Source organism: Neophocaena asiaeorientalis, unplaced genomic scaffold (assembly GCF_003031525.2).
Source record: "Neophocaena asiaeorientalis asiaeorientalis breed wild unplaced genomic scaffold, Neophocaena_asiaeorientalis_V1.1 scaffold177, whole genome shotgun sequence".
NCBI lineage: Eukaryota > Metazoa > Chordata > Mammalia > Artiodactyla > Phocoenidae > Neophocaena > Neophocaena asiaeorientalis.
The window spans coordinates 22,489,443-22,506,266 of NW_020172779.1; the positions used below are offsets into that span (position 1 = coordinate 22,489,443).

The 16,824-nt window shown below is 61.5% G+C and overlaps 1 protein-coding gene across 2 annotated transcripts; it reads left to right on the plus strand.

Moving 5' to 3' along the window:
• The first annotated feature begins 7,081 nt into the window (after positions 1-7,081).
• Positions 7,082-16,484, plus strand: RHPN1 (rhophilin Rho GTPase binding protein 1). Of its 2 annotated transcripts, none has more exons than XM_024741085.1 (15): positions 7,082-7,198; positions 10,110-10,225; positions 11,194-11,322; positions 11,667-11,742; positions 12,333-12,410; positions 12,723-12,847; positions 12,919-13,103; positions 13,345-13,538; positions 13,765-13,924; positions 13,999-14,112; positions 14,434-14,628; positions 14,987-15,063; positions 15,271-15,417; positions 15,504-15,665; positions 16,140-16,484. In XM_024741085.1, exons 1-15 carry the CDS (start codon positions 7,118-7,120, stop codon positions 16,302-16,304), a joined length of 2,004 nt encoding a protein of 667 aa, XP_024596853.1. In that variant the 5' UTR covers positions 7,082-7,117; the 3' UTR covers positions 16,305-16,484. The 2 variants fall into 2 exon arrangements, with proteins under 2 accessions (XP_024596853.1, XP_024596854.1); XM_024741086.1 differs by having other exon boundaries at positions 7,083-7,198; positions 12,937-13,103; positions 13,768-13,924.
• The last annotated feature ends 340 nt before the right edge of the window (positions 16,485-16,824 follow it).

Here is a 16,824-nt window from a genome sequence, read left to right on the forward strand (position 1 = left end):
TCATCTTCATATTTTGAAACGTCACAATTAACTATCTCTTGAAGGCAGGCAACAACTGCACTGAAAACAGCCTGTTTGCCAATTCCAGCTGAGTACTTATGGCTTTAGGTGCATCAGACCAAAAGGAAAAGGAAAAGAAAGCTGTAAACTCGTGGTGTTAACAAGATGAACGCCAGCAGGTGGTAAAGACAAAGAAGGCACACCAGAACTCAGGCAATGGGGCGGGCGGCTCCACGATGAGGGCAACCCAGGCCCTAAGGCGGATATTCGGGTTCCAAGGCGGCCTCCGGCGGGGACTGGAGCCCGGGCACCGAGGGATTTGCGCGCGTCAGCGCCGGTCCACGCCCATTTCCTAGGGAGCTGGTCAGGCACAGGAGGCCCCGCGGGCCACGCTGGGTCGTGCGGAGAAGGGGAGACTGGGGAAAACGTCCCCCTCCGGGCCCCACCCGCCGCCCGCTCCGGAAGCCCCACCTGCGGCTCCTCGAAGCCTCGGGCTCCGCAGCGAGCGCACCGTCTACCGCCTCGCCATCTCCTGCCATCAAATCCGCGCGTGCGCACCTGGCAGGGTGGGTAGGAGCGACGAGGGGGCAGCCCAGGGTCAAGGGCCCCGCGGGAGATCTTGGCCCAGGTGTGTGAGCGTGCATGTATGTGTGTGAGCGTGGACGTGCACCTGCGTGCGCGGGCTGGGATTGGGGAAGGACCGGTGGGGCGTGGATGTGATGGTGCAGGCGGAGGGGGGGCGGGGACTGTCAGGTTAGGAAAGACAACGTGCTCCCGTTGCATTTAGAGGGATGAATGAGCCTCAGTGGGCAGGACAGTTCTTGGGGCAGAGAGGCCTGCGGGAGACGCAGTGCCTGGTTTCCTGGGAGACGGCAATGAGGTCGGCCAGCGGAGGATGGTGGAGGTGGGGACAAGAGGAGTTGAGGATAACACCCAGGGTTCCAGTTTGCATGGTTGCGTGGGTGGGGCTGTCCTCTGACCCTAAAACCCCATCACAGGAAAACCGCCTAAAAACATACCTCTGGTGAAAACAGAGGAGGCTATTACAAACATGCTCCTTACTTTACAATTTGGTTGTTGTTTTATAAGTTCTGGTGCTTTTGTTTGACGTTATTAAAGATGCCATTTTCCTGCCTTCTTAACAAATGGACGTTAGGTAAATGGCTGTTTTCCTGCTTTGGTGAATAATGGCCAGACGGAAGCCTTCTGTCGTGTCGACGGCCTCTCACTGCCAGCCCAGTGTGTGCTGCGGAAGCTTTGCATAAAGATGGCATCTAATCTACAATTGCGCCTGGATTTGCTAGAGCCCCACGGAGGCTGAACTCATTTTATTCAGAACGCCACGGAACGATAACCAAAAAAGGATACCATGAAGGCAACATCTATCATATGCTTCTTTAAAAACCCCATTGTCAGCATCAGTGACAATGGCATTACCGCTCAGTCACTGAGATTAAAAATTAGTCATACGTGGAAAATAGAAACAGGTTTTCAGGGAAAAGGAAGCTTTGGTTCCACTGAATTATGCCTCTTTTTTGCTTGGTAAATAAAGGATGCATATTTTCCAATGATATATATTTTCGAGGTTAGCTATGTCTAGGTGGTCCCAGATTTGGGGTAAGAGCCTTGTTGTCAGTTGACTGACTGGGCAGGTGTCAAAAACACTTTATAGGGCTTCCCTGGTGGCGCAGTGGTTGGGAGTCCGCGTATTCGGTTGTGACATCAGAGTTACCGCCATCCAGAATCTGAATCTTTCTGGATTGGGTCACGAATGAGTCCTTGGAATGACGGGTGTTTTCCTTCTCTTAGGTGTCACAGCCCATCAGTGAGGCTGAGTATGCAAAGCATCACTCGGCTGCCTGCGCCCTCTCACCCCCTTAAACCCTGGTGAAACCGAGCCCTCTGCCTTCTGGGCAGCCACATGCCACCTGGGGCCCCCGCCCCACCAGGAAGCCCCACCCCCCTGTCCTTAGCCATCCTCCTCCTTGCCTCCTGTGACCTCCAGCACCCCTCCTCGGCCCACTCTCAGCGGGGGCCTTGCTTCCTATGTCATCGACACATAGAAACAGCCCACAGGGAGTGTCCGCATCCTCCCAGCCCCACGTGTGCCCTGCCTGTGTCTGCCATCCCTCTGCCTCCTCCTGTCGCTGTGGTTGGACTGTTCGAACCTCTGTTGAAGGCTCTCAGCCCTCCCCTGACCCCACAAGCACGTGTCCCACCAGTTCCCTGCCCCCCGCCCCCTGCCAAGCAGAACTCCCCAGACGTGTGTCCACTTCCCATCCTCTGGCTCACTTTTGATCCCCGTTAAGGCAGCCTTCTGTCCCCACACCCCACTGAGACGGCCCCCAGCAAGGTCTCCAACACCCACCACCACCTTCCCTGGCCTTATCCCGCTGACCATCAGCAATGTGGGATGATGCCTCATTCACGGGTGCTCCTCGGACCGTGTCCGTCCCCAGGTTTCTGGGGGGCATCTGGCCCAGCTGCTCCTCCTCTTCCTGGCACTGCCATGAACTGCCAAGCTGTCTGCCCATGACTGCCCCACCACACGTGGCCCTGCCTGCAGCCCGCTCCCCACCTGGCCTCACCTGGCCTCCACTCCTCCAGAGCCCAGGGTGGTCCTTCGGCAGCAGGATTTTCTGCAGAAGGTCGTGGGGAGGCCTCAGTGGGGGAGAACATGCAGGTGCCTTCAGCTGTCTGCCAGGGATCAGACGAGTAAACACTACGCTCTGGGGAGCCCTGGGCATCCTCACCTCGCACTGTTCAAAGGATAAAGCTAGTTCCCCAAAGTGGCCAGGAAAATGTCCATGGAGCCAGGCCACGATGCCAAACTTACAAGGACAATAATCTGTACCCACCCCCTTTCCTTGGACCTCATTCCCGAAAAGTGCCATTTCCCCAGAAGCCACCGTCCTTGCTTGGAGACAGACCTCTCCCTCCCTCCCCACGTGCACCTCTGCGTCCAAGAGGGGCGAGAGCACAGACGTGGCTTGGGAAGGGTCCAGAGTGTGGTGGGTATTCAGGGCCCACAGAGCCCCTCCCACCAGGGCCCTGGGCTGGGCACCCTGAAGAAGACTCTTCTAAGGCACTCTCTCTGCTCCCAGGTGGCTTTTCCAGGTGCCCTCTGCAGCCAATGCTCTCAGTGGCTCTTTTTTTTTTTTTTTTTTCCCCAATGACTCTCAACTTGCCTTCAAATAAGAATAAATATGTGTGTCTGTTCCCTGGGCCTTTGACAGCCCTGAGCTGGCCCCATGACTTGGGTGGGATTGATGGCCCCGTCTCACTGAGAAGCCAGGTGCATCTTTTACTAAAGGTGGTTTCCAAATGATGAATGGCTTTCTCAAGAACACAAAATTGTTGATTGTATTTACAAACAATCCCTTTTTCACGTTCCGTTGATTCTTCTCCGGCGTCGGTCCCTCAGTGACACCCGCACGGCTGATGCATTGGTGGCTATTATCTCCATTGATTAAGGCTTCCTGTGGTCCCGCGGTGCCTGGTACGCCATTTGTCACAGACAAGCGGCTTGCACACAGCAGTATATCATGCTCCCTTCGGGCTTTACGGTTATTTATTCTTGCATTTATGTTGCGTACCCTGTAAGTACAGGCGCACACCAGAACTCCAAAATCTTAGCATGCCACAGCAGTGAGCAAATACAGGAGTAAAGGAATTCTTTGCCAATCCTGTGCCTCCAGAGCCTGACTCCTCTGCCCCTCATTCTGAAAAAATGCAAATGTAAATAAACAGTGTCAGCACTGTCCCTAATTGAGACTTGGGACCAGAGAGAAGGTCGACGGAAGTGCCACCAATTTTCACCAAGTCATTCAACATTTAGCATGGAACCAAAAGACCCCAGACCCAAATTCTTCAGCACCTCCTGGGGATGAGGCAGCCGTCAAAATGGCCCAATCCAGGCCAGGTGGGAATTTTCTAGAATCAGCTGCTTTCTCTAGGTTTCTCTGTCCCACCTCTTCCTCCTGATGGCATTTTTGGCTCACTCGGGCATTCCCCGTGGTCAGTCCCTACCAGGAAACGGGCTGTGTGCAGAGAAGGTGCTGGACGCTGCAAGGGTCCTGGCTTCTCTCCGGCCACTGGGTGTTGGGCAAGCTGGTGACACTCCAGATGGCCAGGCCCTCCTCTGGAACTTGCAGAGGCTCAGAACAGAGCCCAGCTTTCCTCCCAACTCGAAAATCTGGGTGTTCACGTTCGCATCGATAGCCTATCTGGCTCATAGTTGCAAAGTGTCGATCAGTATAAAAGTGTAAGTCAGAGCCCATCGGCACTTACCGTGTACTGCTGTGGAGAGAAATTTATCTTCTCACACTGCGGGAGGCTAAGTCCAGGATCAAGGTGCCAGCGTATTCAGCTCCTTGTAAAGACTCTCTTCCTGGTTTGCAGATGGACACCTTCTCACTGTGTCCTCACATGGCTAAGAAAGCAAACTCTGGTGTCTCTCTTTCTTTTTTTTTGGCCATGCCACTCAGCTTGTGGGATCTTAGTTCCCTGACGAGGGGTCGAACCCAGGCCCCCGGCAGTGAAAGCAGGGAGTCCTAACCACTGGACTGCCAGGGAATTCCCTGGTGTCTTTTTCTCTTACAAGGACACTAATCCCATCATGGGGTCCCCACCCTCATGACCTCATCTAACCCTCATCACCGCCCAAAAGCCCCACCTCCAAATCCTATCACATTGGAGGTTAGGGATTCAACATAGGAATTTGGAAGGTGGAGAAAATTCAGTCCATAACGTAGCTTAACACTAGCTACCTTACCAAATTATCTAATTAGTTCTAATAGGGTTTCTTTTTGGTTGAATTTCTTGGGATTTTAAATTATGCAGTCATGTCATTTGAATTTAATTTTGTCTTCTTTCCCCTAGTATTTAGTTTCCCTGCATTATTTCCTTAACTAAAAGTTACAAACTACTCCTCCTGTGGGGCTCTCCCAGGGGCCCTCTGAAGACCCCCCCTGCCCAACTGGCCACAACTACATCCTGAGCCCATGCGTGTAGGCCTATGGATGGCTAAAGGAATGGGACTAAGATGACCACTGTGGGTCACTGCGTCCTGCCGATGTTTGGGGCTGGACAGTGACTGTGCAGGTGTGCCCTGGCGTCACGGGCATTTATTTATTTATTTATTTATTTAATGTCTCTTTTCTTGCTTTGCATTTTTGAAGATGATCTGGGTTTTTAAATTTTTATTTATTTTTATTTTTGGCTGTGCACAGGCTTTCTCTAGCTGCGGCGAGCGGGGACTACTCTTCATTGCGGTGAGCGGGCTTCTCATTGCAGTGGCTTCTCTTGTTGCGGAGCACGGGCTCTAGCCGCATGGGCTTCAGTAGTCGTGGCATGTGGGCTCAGTAGTTGTAGCGCACGGGCTTAGTTGCTCCGCGGCACGTGGGATCTTCCCGGACCAGGGCTTGAACCTGTGTCCTTCGCATTGGTGGGCGGATTCCTTAACCACTGCGCCACCAGGGAAGCCTTCTAGTTATTTTTTAGGTAATGTGAAGTTTGTGTTCTTTCTTCTATTTCAAACCTTATTTAGAAATATCTTTTCACTTCTAATGGTTACCTTTTATTTTGGATGTTTTTTGTTGTCCATTTCTAGACATCCACTCTCCCAAAACTAAGCTTTGGGATTGCTTTGTTACAGAAGGTGCAGAGTTTCACCAACCTTAGCTCTACAAGACCCGATTAGCCAAACAGGAGCCTCCTCCAGTGCCCTACCGCCCTCCCCAGGGGCGACCTCTTGTGACTCTTTGAGCTGCCGATTTGGTATTGAATTCCACAGTTCCCAACAACATACTTCTGCATCCGGAATTCTGTTTTCTAACTGAGGCCTTACCTACTGACTTTGCCTCAGGAGGACGAAGCTTCAGCTTCTCTCACCCACTTCTTCACTCTTCCCCTCTCCCCTCTTCCTAACAGAAACTCGTTGTAATGGTCCTGAGGTCAAGATGCCAGGACATCCTGAAATACACAGCTGAGTCAGGTTATATTCCGTGGTTACTTTTTATTTTCCCGGGAGTTAACAATCACCTTATTTTGGAGTTGTTATTGTTGCAGATGGCCAGGGTGGGCCAAGGAACTTAGTTTACAGGATTTAGCACTGGGGAACTGCCGGATCAGGCGCACACGTTTGGAGAGAAGGAGCCTAGGGCTCTGCACGGAGGGGAGACGGTGAGGACGGACAAGCTGGAACTTTATCGGAACTTGATAAACTAGGGCTACTTATTACTCTGGTGTTCCTGCCCCTACAAACGGCGTGTTCTTAGGTGAGGTGAGCCCCACGTGAAATTTGAGCGCATTGCAGAGTCACCATAACTAGAGAAATTACGAAAGGACCTGGACGGAGGCACATCGCTGGGGCAACCCTGCAGGGAGAGCAGGTTACGGAAAGAGTCCAATTCTGGAAGTAGGCTGGTCCTGGAGGCAAGTCAGTTCTAGAAGTAGGTTGTGAAAGCAAGATGATACTGGAAGCAGGTTGTGGAGGTGGGTTCTGGAGGAGGATTCTGGGGTGTGGGCTCCAGAGGAAGGTTCTGGAAGCAGGTTCTGGAGGTGTGACAATGGACGGCCGACCATGGCACCTCACTGGGGCCAGGCCGGAGCCTGGGTACCCGCGCGGAGACAGGAAAGCGGACCTTAAGAGCTGCACGCGCGCTCGCGCTAGCAAAACCGTTAACCCCATTGCGGATGTTTTCGGACTAGTCCCGCGGAGGCCCCCCCCCCCCCCCCCACCGCAGCCGGTGCGGGTGAAACCCGCGCAGCCCGGGGCCCTGCGCGGCGCAGTGTTTTTCCCTTATCCGCCGGTCGGCGGTTGCCAGGGGCGACCGCATTCCCCCGGGGCTCCGCGGGAGCGGGAGGGCGGGGCCTGGCCGCGGAACCACCTCCCTCGCACCCTGGTTGGCCAAGGCTGCTGTCCGTCGGAGTCCCCGCTGCCGCCGATTGGGCAGCGGAAAGTTTCGCACGCTCGGCGCCCAGCGCCCCGCCCCTTCAGCCGACTGGGCCACCCCCCCCACCCCCTCCGGGATAGGGCAGTGCGGGATCCCGTGCGCCCGGGGTTCCTGCGCCAGCGTTGGCTTCCAGGCGGGCGCGGCCCGAACGGCGGGCGGCAATGGTCCCTGAGGGGAGGCCGGACGGTGCGGGCGCCGGCGAGGAGAGCGCCCGGCTGCAGGCGGCGGGCAGCGTCCGCAAGGTGGGAGTGCCCCAGGGCGGGGGGCGCCGGGAGGTGGGGTGCCAGACCCGACGTGCTCCTGTCGCCATCTGACTCCGGCGGGCGCGGGACCGCCGGGTCGGCGCTGGCTTCTCCCGTACGAGCGCGCCGCTAGACTCCGGGGCGAACCCCGCATCTCGCTCGCCCCTAGAGGCAAGGTGGGCTTATCGCTGGGGAAACTGGGGCCCGGTGCGGAGCCAGAGCCCAGCTGTCTGCCTTTGCTGGGCTCCTCTCTAGCCTGTTTGGGGACCCCTCCTGTGTCGACCAGGAAAAGGTGGGAGCGCAAGTCCACCTCTTGGTTTTCTCCAACGCTCAGGACCCCCTTCTGTGACAGGTGTTGGGCTCTGGTCAGTGACAGCCCGTGGCCCTAGTGTTTGTTCCTGGTGCCCATCATTCCTCCTTTTCTAGCTTTGCCCTCTCTCTCCTAGGGCTGTTCAGCTTTGCCCTGAGCACCCAGCTCTGTGTTTAATGAAACTTTTAGCAACAGGTGGCTGAAGCCTCGTGGGTACAGGAAATGGCTGGAGGATTGCCCAGCTAGGTGGTTTGTCCCTCCTCACCTACCCGCACCTCTGCCCCCTCCTGAAATCTCTGACCCCACGCGCTGTGGACTGTGGACCATTTCCAGGACGACTGGGGAAGCTCTGGAAGGAAGGGGGTGTGGAGACATTTGAGTCTGTGCCTGGGAAGGAGAGGGTGCTCTGGCTGCCTCCCTCTGCAGTCCGGGAGCCCAGTTGTCCCCAGGTGGTCAGCAAGAGCCTGCCCCAGTGTTTATGCCAGGCCTTGGGCATCCATGTCCCCAAGGGTTTTCAGTCTGGTGCCACCAAGCATAGGGGGCACCTGCACCCACAAGGGTGTAAGGCCTGGCCCTGCTGACCATCTTGCTGATTGTTCCCAGGCCTGTGCTGGCATAGTTGCCCCCACACGTAGCCAGTTCTGGACACTGCCCATGCCATTTCCTCCTGGGCTTCTGGGGCTTCCGCTAAACCCATGCCATCAGGGCCATTGCAGGGAGGGTGTGGGGGGTTGCTCCTCTTCTCCGTCGGAGTGGAGGTTCTTCCACAAGTGGGTGAGCTGGCACATCCCTTTACCACCTGGTGCGGAAATGGGGGTGAGTGTGGCTCTCAGCCCGCCCAGCACTGCGGACTGGGCCATAAGCACACCTCCCATCCAGGTCACGCAGCCAATCTGCCTTCTGGAGGGAGCGTTAGGGTCACAAGGCCATGCGGGTGCTGGCTGCGGAGCTCAGAGGGGACCCTGGCTCGGAGGCCGTGGTCTCCCGCCTCCAGCACATCTCTCCGGGAGCACTTGACATTGGAGACAAACGAACTGTGTTGATGGGGACAGCCCTGCGGGGCTGGAGGTCTCTGCCCGGCACGTGGACCACCCCTCCCCAGGCAGACAGCTGTGCTGCTCACCCAGAACCCTTAGAACCTGCTGGAGCTTTGCAGTTGGACCTTCAGAGGGATCGGGATGTAGCTTCGGCTGTGGCCTGCCCCTCTGTCCCCAAATTCTCAGGCCTCCTGGAGGGGAGACTGCTCACATCCTCTGCTCATTCGCTCTTGCACCAAGTGGGTATGGGAGGCACCACGGAGAAGAGGCGCAGGCCAGTGGGAAGACAGACACTCAACAAGCAGAGCAGAGAGAGGAGAGCTGTGTTTTGTCTTGTTCCATCCTGGTGCCACCCTGACAGCAGCCCCCTTCCCATCTACAGATGAGGGCCTGCCCAGGGCCCCACAGCAGGGAGTCCTCCAAGTTGATTGCTCCTTCTCCCATTGTCCAATGTGGACAAGTCCCCTCTCCCCAGTTACCTTGAAGCCTCCTATCCTTCAAGTCCCAGAAGAATGCCTCCTCCTGCAGGAAGTCTTCCCTGATTGATCTCTCCTGAGAATACTGGAGTGTGGAGGAGATGTTGGGCCATAATCCAAGGTGGCTATGCACCAGGAGCCTTGTCTGTGCAAGGGCGTGAGACCTTCTTTAGGGTGCCCCCTGCACGGGGCTGGGACAAACTAGAGCCCCCAGAAGGTGGGAAACTGCCCTGTGTGTGACAGTGGGGGCATGCTTCCTCAGATTTGCGGAAGACAGTGGCCATTGTAGGGAGGCCAGCGTCAGCCCCACATGAATAAAACTTCCCCTGTCTGTGCCATCAGGGCAGGGTCCTGGGAGGCACTGTGTTCTCGTCCCTGCTCCGTTCGGGGGCCAGGTGATCACCTGAGCCTGAGAGGACGTTGCCCAAGGAAGTACGTTCTGAGAAATCCTTTCCAACTCTTGGGCTGGTGACTGACCCAGACGGGAGGTCCTTAAATGGCCAGGAGGAGGTGTGGCACCTGTGGCTGCACCAGTCCCACTGGGGCCCTGAAGCCCCTCCCCTCACCAGAGGAAGCCTCTCACCCTCTGAACCTGCCGCAGGGCTCCCTGCTTGGGGCCCCGGGACGTGGGCAGGCTGGCAGGTGGCCCATGTGCAGTACAGAACCCACGCGGAGGCACTTCGGATGGTGGCCGTTGGGAGGCCTGGCCTGCTGCCTGTGAGCAGAGGGACCCTGGGCCTGTGGTTTGGAACGGAGCCCGGCAATGTTCAACGTGGCCCAGGGGAGCCTCTCCTCTCTGTTAGCGCCCCAGCGGGAGCCGGCTGGGCATCCCCTCCAATTAAACGTGTGTGGCCTGGCATAATTGTGTGGGCGGGATGGGTCGTGGGGGTTACAGAAGGAATTCAAAAGTGCAGGAGGATGTGTGGTGCGTAATTGGCCATCTCCTGGTGGGAGCTCCAGGCTGGGCTGCTGAGACCCAGAGCCACACCGGACAGGCCCAGATTGTTCCCGGGGCCCCAGTCCCAGCCACATCCCCCACTGCCATGTCCTTGCTGGCCCGGCCCCCGTAACCTGTGGCCTCTCGGCAGGGCTGTGACCTCCTGGCAAATTCGCAGCACGGCTGCCTGCAGAGCCGCAGGGCCCAGATCCACCAGCAGATCAACAGGGAGCTGAGGATGCGGACGGGCGCCGAGAACCTGTACAGGTGCGTGCTGGCTGCCTGGGACACCTGCCGCCGGCCGACCTGTGGGAAAACAGTGCCGTGTTCCCCGAGGTCCCTGCGAGGCAGGTGCATCCCGGGGCAGGGCAGTGACCCAGGTGGGTGCCTGGTCTTGTGGTCCACATGTGATTCCGTGACCGTGGCCTCCCATTCAGGCTCCTGAGAGGCAGGGCTGGGCCTCCCACTGGGGTCTGGGGCAGTCATGCCGCTCAGCTGAGACCCTCACAGGTGACTCAGGCCCCCACCTTGGTGGCCCAAACTGGCAGGGGTAGGCTCAGGGCCAGCCGAGTTCCGTTCCGTGCGGGGCTGGAGCAGGGCTTGAGGGGATGTCCCCACCAGTGTGCAGTGTGGGAGCCTTTGAGATGCACACGGTGACCAGCAGCTGTGTGCTGACCTTCCCACACGCCACTTCTACTGGTGATGGCCGGAAGCCCAGGGAGGAGGCCTGGCCTGCTTGAGTGCAGACTGCCAGTGAGTGCAGAACCAGCCCCAGGGCAGGGCTCGGCTGGGCCACTCCTTTTCCTTAGCAGCCCTGCCTTCCTGGACCTGTGGCCCCACTGGCAGGCACAGAGAGGGTCTGATCCCCGCCCCTCCAGGGAAGTTGGCTTCCGTTCGCTGTGGAGGGCAGGCTGAGCTGTGTCCTGGGGGCACGAGAGGTGGTGGAAGACACTTATGCCCTGGAAGCTCAGGGACCAAGGAGATGTGCTTGGGCCAGAGTCACGACATACCCGCATGGACAGGAATCTGCATGAACCACGGGGGTTTGCAGAGAAGGGGGAGGTCATCTGGCGGGCCCTGGACCCCACTGCTGCCCCCCAAGGGGGCTGGGCCCGTCAGCACATCACTCTGGGAGTGGGCTCCAGAGCTCAGGCTAGGGCAGGGGCTGCAGCGAAGCCCAGGGGCGTGGGTCCGCCTGCAGGGCTAGGGCTTCACCTCAGCCTGGCCTCCCCTAGAGCCACCAGCAATGCCCGGGTGAGGGAGACTGTGGCCCTGGAGCTGAGCTACGTCAACTCCAGCCTGCAGCTGCTGAAGGAGGAGTTGGAGGGGCTCGATGGCAACGTGGACGCCGACCAGCCCCCGAGGTGTGTGTGCACGCGTGTGCAAGGACACGGACTGGCCCCAGATGTGTGTGTGTGCGTGTGTGCAAGGACGCAGCCTGGCCCCAGAGGTGCATGTGTGCAAGGATGCGGAGCGGCCCCAGCGGTGCGTGTGCATGTGTGCGCAGAACAGCACACACCACGCGTGTGTGTGGGAGGACGTGATCCAGGACAGGGCGTGGTGGGACGTGTGTGGTGTGCAAGGACATGTACCATAATCAGAGGAGAGGCGTGTCCCGTGGGGCAGGAGTGGTAGCGGGTGGACTGCGTGGCCACTGGGGACAGCAGAGTCCAGCCTTAGAGCCCAGACTCGATGCTTCTGGTTCTAGCGAAGGTATCACTGTCCCCATGATCCCCCTGGGGCTGAAGGAGACCAAGCAGCTAGACTGGGCCACACCCCTGAAGGTGAGTGCTGGCCTGTGAGCCCTGGGCTCTGGGGGGTCTTTGGGGCTTCCTGGTCCAGCCGTCTCACGGAGATGAAGACTCTGAGGCCCAGAGAGGAGAGGGGTCTGCCCTGGAGCCACTTGGCCTCCCCAGGCTATGGGGGATTTGGATTGGGTGGGCTTTGCAGAAAGGCATGCACCCTGGGATGGGTGTCAGCAGAACTGGAGGCCCCAAGACGGCTGCAGGGTCCCTCTGGCGGGGGCCACCTCTTCCAGTCAGAGCCTGTGCTGAGAAAACCCGCTGGTTCCTGGGTCCTTGTTGGGGCTCGTGAGCCCGGCTGCCCTGGGTAGCTCGCCACTCCGGCCAGGCTGGCAGAAAGGTGCCTCGCCTCTCGGCCTCAGTCTCCTTGCCTGTCAAGTGGCAGGTAGCACTTGCCTCGTGGGGTTAATACGGGAATTCAAGTAGAAACATCACCAAGTCTCCAGGCCCCATATCTGCGGTGGGGGGCACCCACGCCAGTGTGTAGACCAGGGCCTCCCCTCGCTTCGGGTCCTCGCCCACGTCGGGCTGGGAGACCTCAGGGAAGCCTGGCGCCTGTCCCTCCGAATCAGGAGCTGATCTCAGGGCACTTTGGAGAGGACACTGCTTCCTACGAGGCTGAAATCCGGGAGCTGGAGGACCTGCGGCAGGTGGGTGGGTGCCTCCCAGTCCGTAGGTGAGAAGACAGAGGCTCGGTGCTGCTGGCCCTTTGGGAATGGCTACTCTGTGCCTGTCCCCACCCCAGGGACCCTGCCTGGGTCTCTCGCCCCAATGCCCTGCACAGTCTCCTGGAGTGGCACATGTGGTCCACAGCAGCCCCCGGAAGGGCAGGTGTGACCGTGTCTACCCCTGGACCCTGGGGTGTTCTCCTGGGGCTGTGGCATTCAAGGGGATTCCCAGGGCGGTGTGCATGCCATGAGGTGGGCTGGGGCCGTGGGACCCCGCTGACTTCCACCCGGCAGGCCATGCGGACCCCTAGCCGGAGCGAGGCGGGCCTGGAGCTGCTCACGGCCTACTACAATCAGCTGTGTTTCCAGGAGGCGCGCTTTGTCACCCCTGCCAAGAGCCTGGGGCTGCTGTTCCACTGGTAGGGGCGGGGCGGGGTGGGGGGCGGCGGCCGCTTCTGAGACCCTGGCTTCTTGTGAGGGCTCTGCCCAGCCTGACCCGACCCTGCAGGTATGACTCGCTGACGGGGGTTCCGGCCCAGCAGCGGGCCCTGGCCTTCGAGAAGGGCAGCGTGCTCTTCAACATCGGCGCCCTCCACACCCAGATCGGGGCTCGCCAGGACCGCTCCTGCCCCGAGGGCACCAGCTGTGCTGTGGAGGCCTTTCAGAGGGCTGCGGGTGAGAGCCGCCCGGGGCTGGGCCCCCAGCTGTGCCTGCGTGGTCCTCGCTTCCAGGCGTGAGGGGCAGAGCCTTCTCTGTGGCCAGAGCTAGGGGCCCAGTACGATGGCCCCCTAGCCCGAGGGGTCACACGCACAGGCCCTCTGTGGGGCGCAGAGGGTGCTCCCCAACCAGGGCCGAGCACACGGGGCGGGGGTGGGGTGGCCCCACCGTGCCACCCTGAGCCCCCTCCCCTCCGCAGGGGCCTTCAGCCTCCTGAGGGAGAACTTCTCCCACGCACCCAGCCCCGACATGAGCCCCGCCTCGCTCTCCATGCTGGAGCAGCTCATGACCGCCCAGGCCCAGGAGTGCGTCTTCGAGGGCCTCTTGCTGCAGGCCCCCGTGGCTCCCCATGACTGCCTGGCCCAGCTCCACCTGGCTCAGGAGGCCGCCCAGGTGAGGGCGGGGAGCCCGGCCCAGCTATGTCAACCCCGAGATCCTGAGTCCCCGCCTCTGGGGCAACACCAATCAGGGCAGGAACCGGGGCCCTGCCCCTGAGCTCAGCCTGGCCTGGGGCAGGGCCGCTGGGACTTTGGTCGAAGCCAAGCCCCAGGGTGGGGAGAGGTGGGGGCCCAGGCCGCTGGGCTCGCGGGAGGCCCCACCATCCTGCCGTGTGCGCCAGCAGGTGGCGGCCGAGTACCGGCTGGTGCATCAGACCATGGCCCAGCCGCCCGTCCGGGACTACGTGCCCTTCCCCTGGACCACCCTGGTGCACGTGAAGGCCGAGTACTTCCGCGCCCTGGCCCACTACCACGCGGCCCTGGCCCTGTGTGACGGCGCCCGTGAGTGCCCCGCCCCGCACGCCCGTGTGCCGGCAGGGCCCCGCTGGCGCCTCACCGCCCTCTCTGACCCACAGCGGTGGCGGAGGCGGAGCTTCCAGCCCTCGAGCAGATCTTCCTCGGGCTCCCGGCCTCGTCTGAGCCCCGGGGCCCCGCCCTGCCCCAGGAGCAGGAGGACCGCCGGAAGCTGGGTGAGGCGGCTGAGGGAGGGGGCGGGGCGCTGGGGCCTCCGCGGGCGTGAATGACCCACTCCACCCTGTCATCCCCAGCCCTGATGCCCCGGCACTGGCGGGTGGGGGCCCCAGCTCGGGCGGCGTCGGGAGGGGGCGGGGGCAGGGGGGGCGAGCCACACACGGCGGCAGCTCTTTCGCGGCTCAGACCTGCCGTCGGGCCCTCAGGATGAGCCCAGAAGCCCTCGCTTGCCCTCGTCTCGCAGCACCTGGTGGTGGGGGAGCTGGGGCCCAGCCTGGAAGGGCCGGGCAGGCAGCGTGTGACAGCTCTGTCCCGTGCAGGCAAGGCCCACCTGAAGCGGGCCATCCTGGGTCAGGAGGAGGCCCTGCGGCTGCATGCCGTGTGCCGGGCCCTGCGCAGGGTGGACCTGCTGCAGGTCGTGCTGGCCCAGGCGCTGCGGCGCTCTCTGGCCAAGTACTCGGAACTCGACCTCGAGGACGACTTCTGTGAGGCCGCCGAGGCCCCTGACGTTCGGCGTGAGCACCCAGGCCCCTTGGGTGGGTGTGTCCTGGCCCCCGGGGGGCGGGGGGCGGAGGCCTCCTGGCGAGCAACTGCCATTTGCCACAGAGCTATGGGCCCTGGAAGGAGGAGCAGGGCAGTTGGCGGGGGAGCCGTGATGGCAGCTCCACGCCCCCCTCTCCCTGCACCTGGGACCCCCAAGAACCAGCCCCTGGGGCTCCTCCTGCTGGTGGCCCACAGAGGGGCCGGTGTGCACGGGCTGCACTTCGGGTCACCCACTCTGCTCTGGCCGAGCCACACCTGGCTGCTTCCCAGGGTTCTGGGGCCGTGAGCCTTGGGCTCAGCCACGCCCTCCCTTCCCCTTCACCCTTTCAGCTAAGACGCAGCGGAGGCCGGAGGGCAGGGCACCCAGCTTCTCCCGGGTGAAGGTGGCTGACATCTTCCATCGGCTGGTGAGCACCCCTCCCGGGCCACCCCCACCTCGGCTCTGCCCTGCGTTTTCAGGCAGGCCCTCGATGGTGGCCCAGCCCTGCCCGGCCCCCTTGCAGACCCTGCTGGTTCCTGTCCCCAAATGTGGAGATCGGGGCGAGGGTGCTCCAGGCCGGGGCTCCCCCGAGTGTGGCAGCCCAGCCAGGCCTCTGACCTCTGACCGCCCCCAGGGGCCCCTGTCCGTGTTCTCAGCCAAGAACCGCTGGCGGCTGGCGGGGCCCATCCATGTGGCCCGCGGAGAGGGGGGCTTCGGCTTCACGCTGCGGGGCGACGCGCCCGTTCTCATCGCTGCTGTCGTCCCGGGGGGCCGGGCCGCGGTAAGGGGGTGCCTTACCGGGAAGGGGGGAGATGGGCCTGGCCAGGGGTGGAGGGGTGCCCGCGGACTCTCCCTGTCTCCCTGCAGGCGGCCGGCCTGAAGGAGGGTGATTACATCGTGTCGGTGAACGGGCAGCCGTGCAGGTGGTGGAGGCACGCGGACGTGGTGGCCCAGCTGAGGGGCGTGGGCGGCGAGGGCGTGAGTCTGCAGGTGGTGACGCTGCTGCCCGGCACCGAGCCGCCTGGCTCGGTGAGCCCTGGGGCCCGGGGGGGGGCCCCTAACTCCCTGTCCCGCCCCGGCCCCGGGCCTTCCGCCAAGCCCCCAACGTCCGCAGATGCCAGCCAAGCCGCCTGGCTCGGTGAGCCCCGGGGCCCAGGGTGGGGCCCCTAACTCCCTGTCCCGCCCCGGCCCGGGGCCTTCCGCCAAGCCCCCCACGTCCGCAGATGCCAGGAGGGCACTCGGGGGACCTTCCAGGCAGCAGCCACCTATGCTACGGCCTCCGCCTGGTGGCAGCTCCTGCCCTTGACAAGGCCCCAGCCCACCCCTCAGCCGGCTTCCACCCTCCTGGAGGCCCCAGGGCGCCCCGCCGCATGGCCGCCCTCCCAGGAACCCCGCCACGTGCCCCCGAATACCACCCGGCTCACCCCTGTCGCACTCACCAGGCTGGCCACAAGCAGGCCAGGCCAGGGTGCCGACCGATACCCATTTCCATCCCGAACACAGGGGGACCGCCGGCCAGCCCTGGGGGCGCTTCTGAGGAGCCAGAAGGAGCGTGGCCGGGAGACACCAGGGCCCGCACAAGCCAGCCCCAGGCCCCTCCTGGGCTGGAACCGCAAGGCCAAGAGGGGCAAGGCTGGAAGGAGGCTGTCCCCAGCCCCACACCCCTGAGCCGGGCTGCCCAGGCCGGCAGTGAGGGGCCAGCTCTCCCCACACCCCAGCCCCAGCACAGGGTCCAGCTGACTGGGAGTGAGGACCTCATGCACGCCTTCCTGACCCCAGAGCACCTTCGGGCCAGTTTGCTGCCCCACCCAGTGCCCAGAGCTGCCCATTAAAGACATTGTGAGATGAGGTGTGTCCGAGCCCAGTGATGTGGGCCAGGTGCTGCCCCCCGATACGGGAAGTGTCACAGTCGCCTCTGGATGCCGACTCCCGAGTGCCAGGAGGCTGCCCCTGGGCTGCCCTGTCCTCCTGCGCCCCAGGTGCCCACTTGAGGGCAGCTTCCCAGGTGGGGGAGTCTGGCTGCCCTTCTTGGATCCTGAAGGAGCCGTCCCCAGAGAGCCAGGCAGGCTGCGGTGATGTGTCGCCAGCGGGTCCCTGCAGCCCAGATGCCCACTGCCCCCTGTGCTGGGTTCCTGAGGCCCCTCAGCTGAGCTCTCCCCATCCCCCCCACCCCAGCACTCCCTATCTC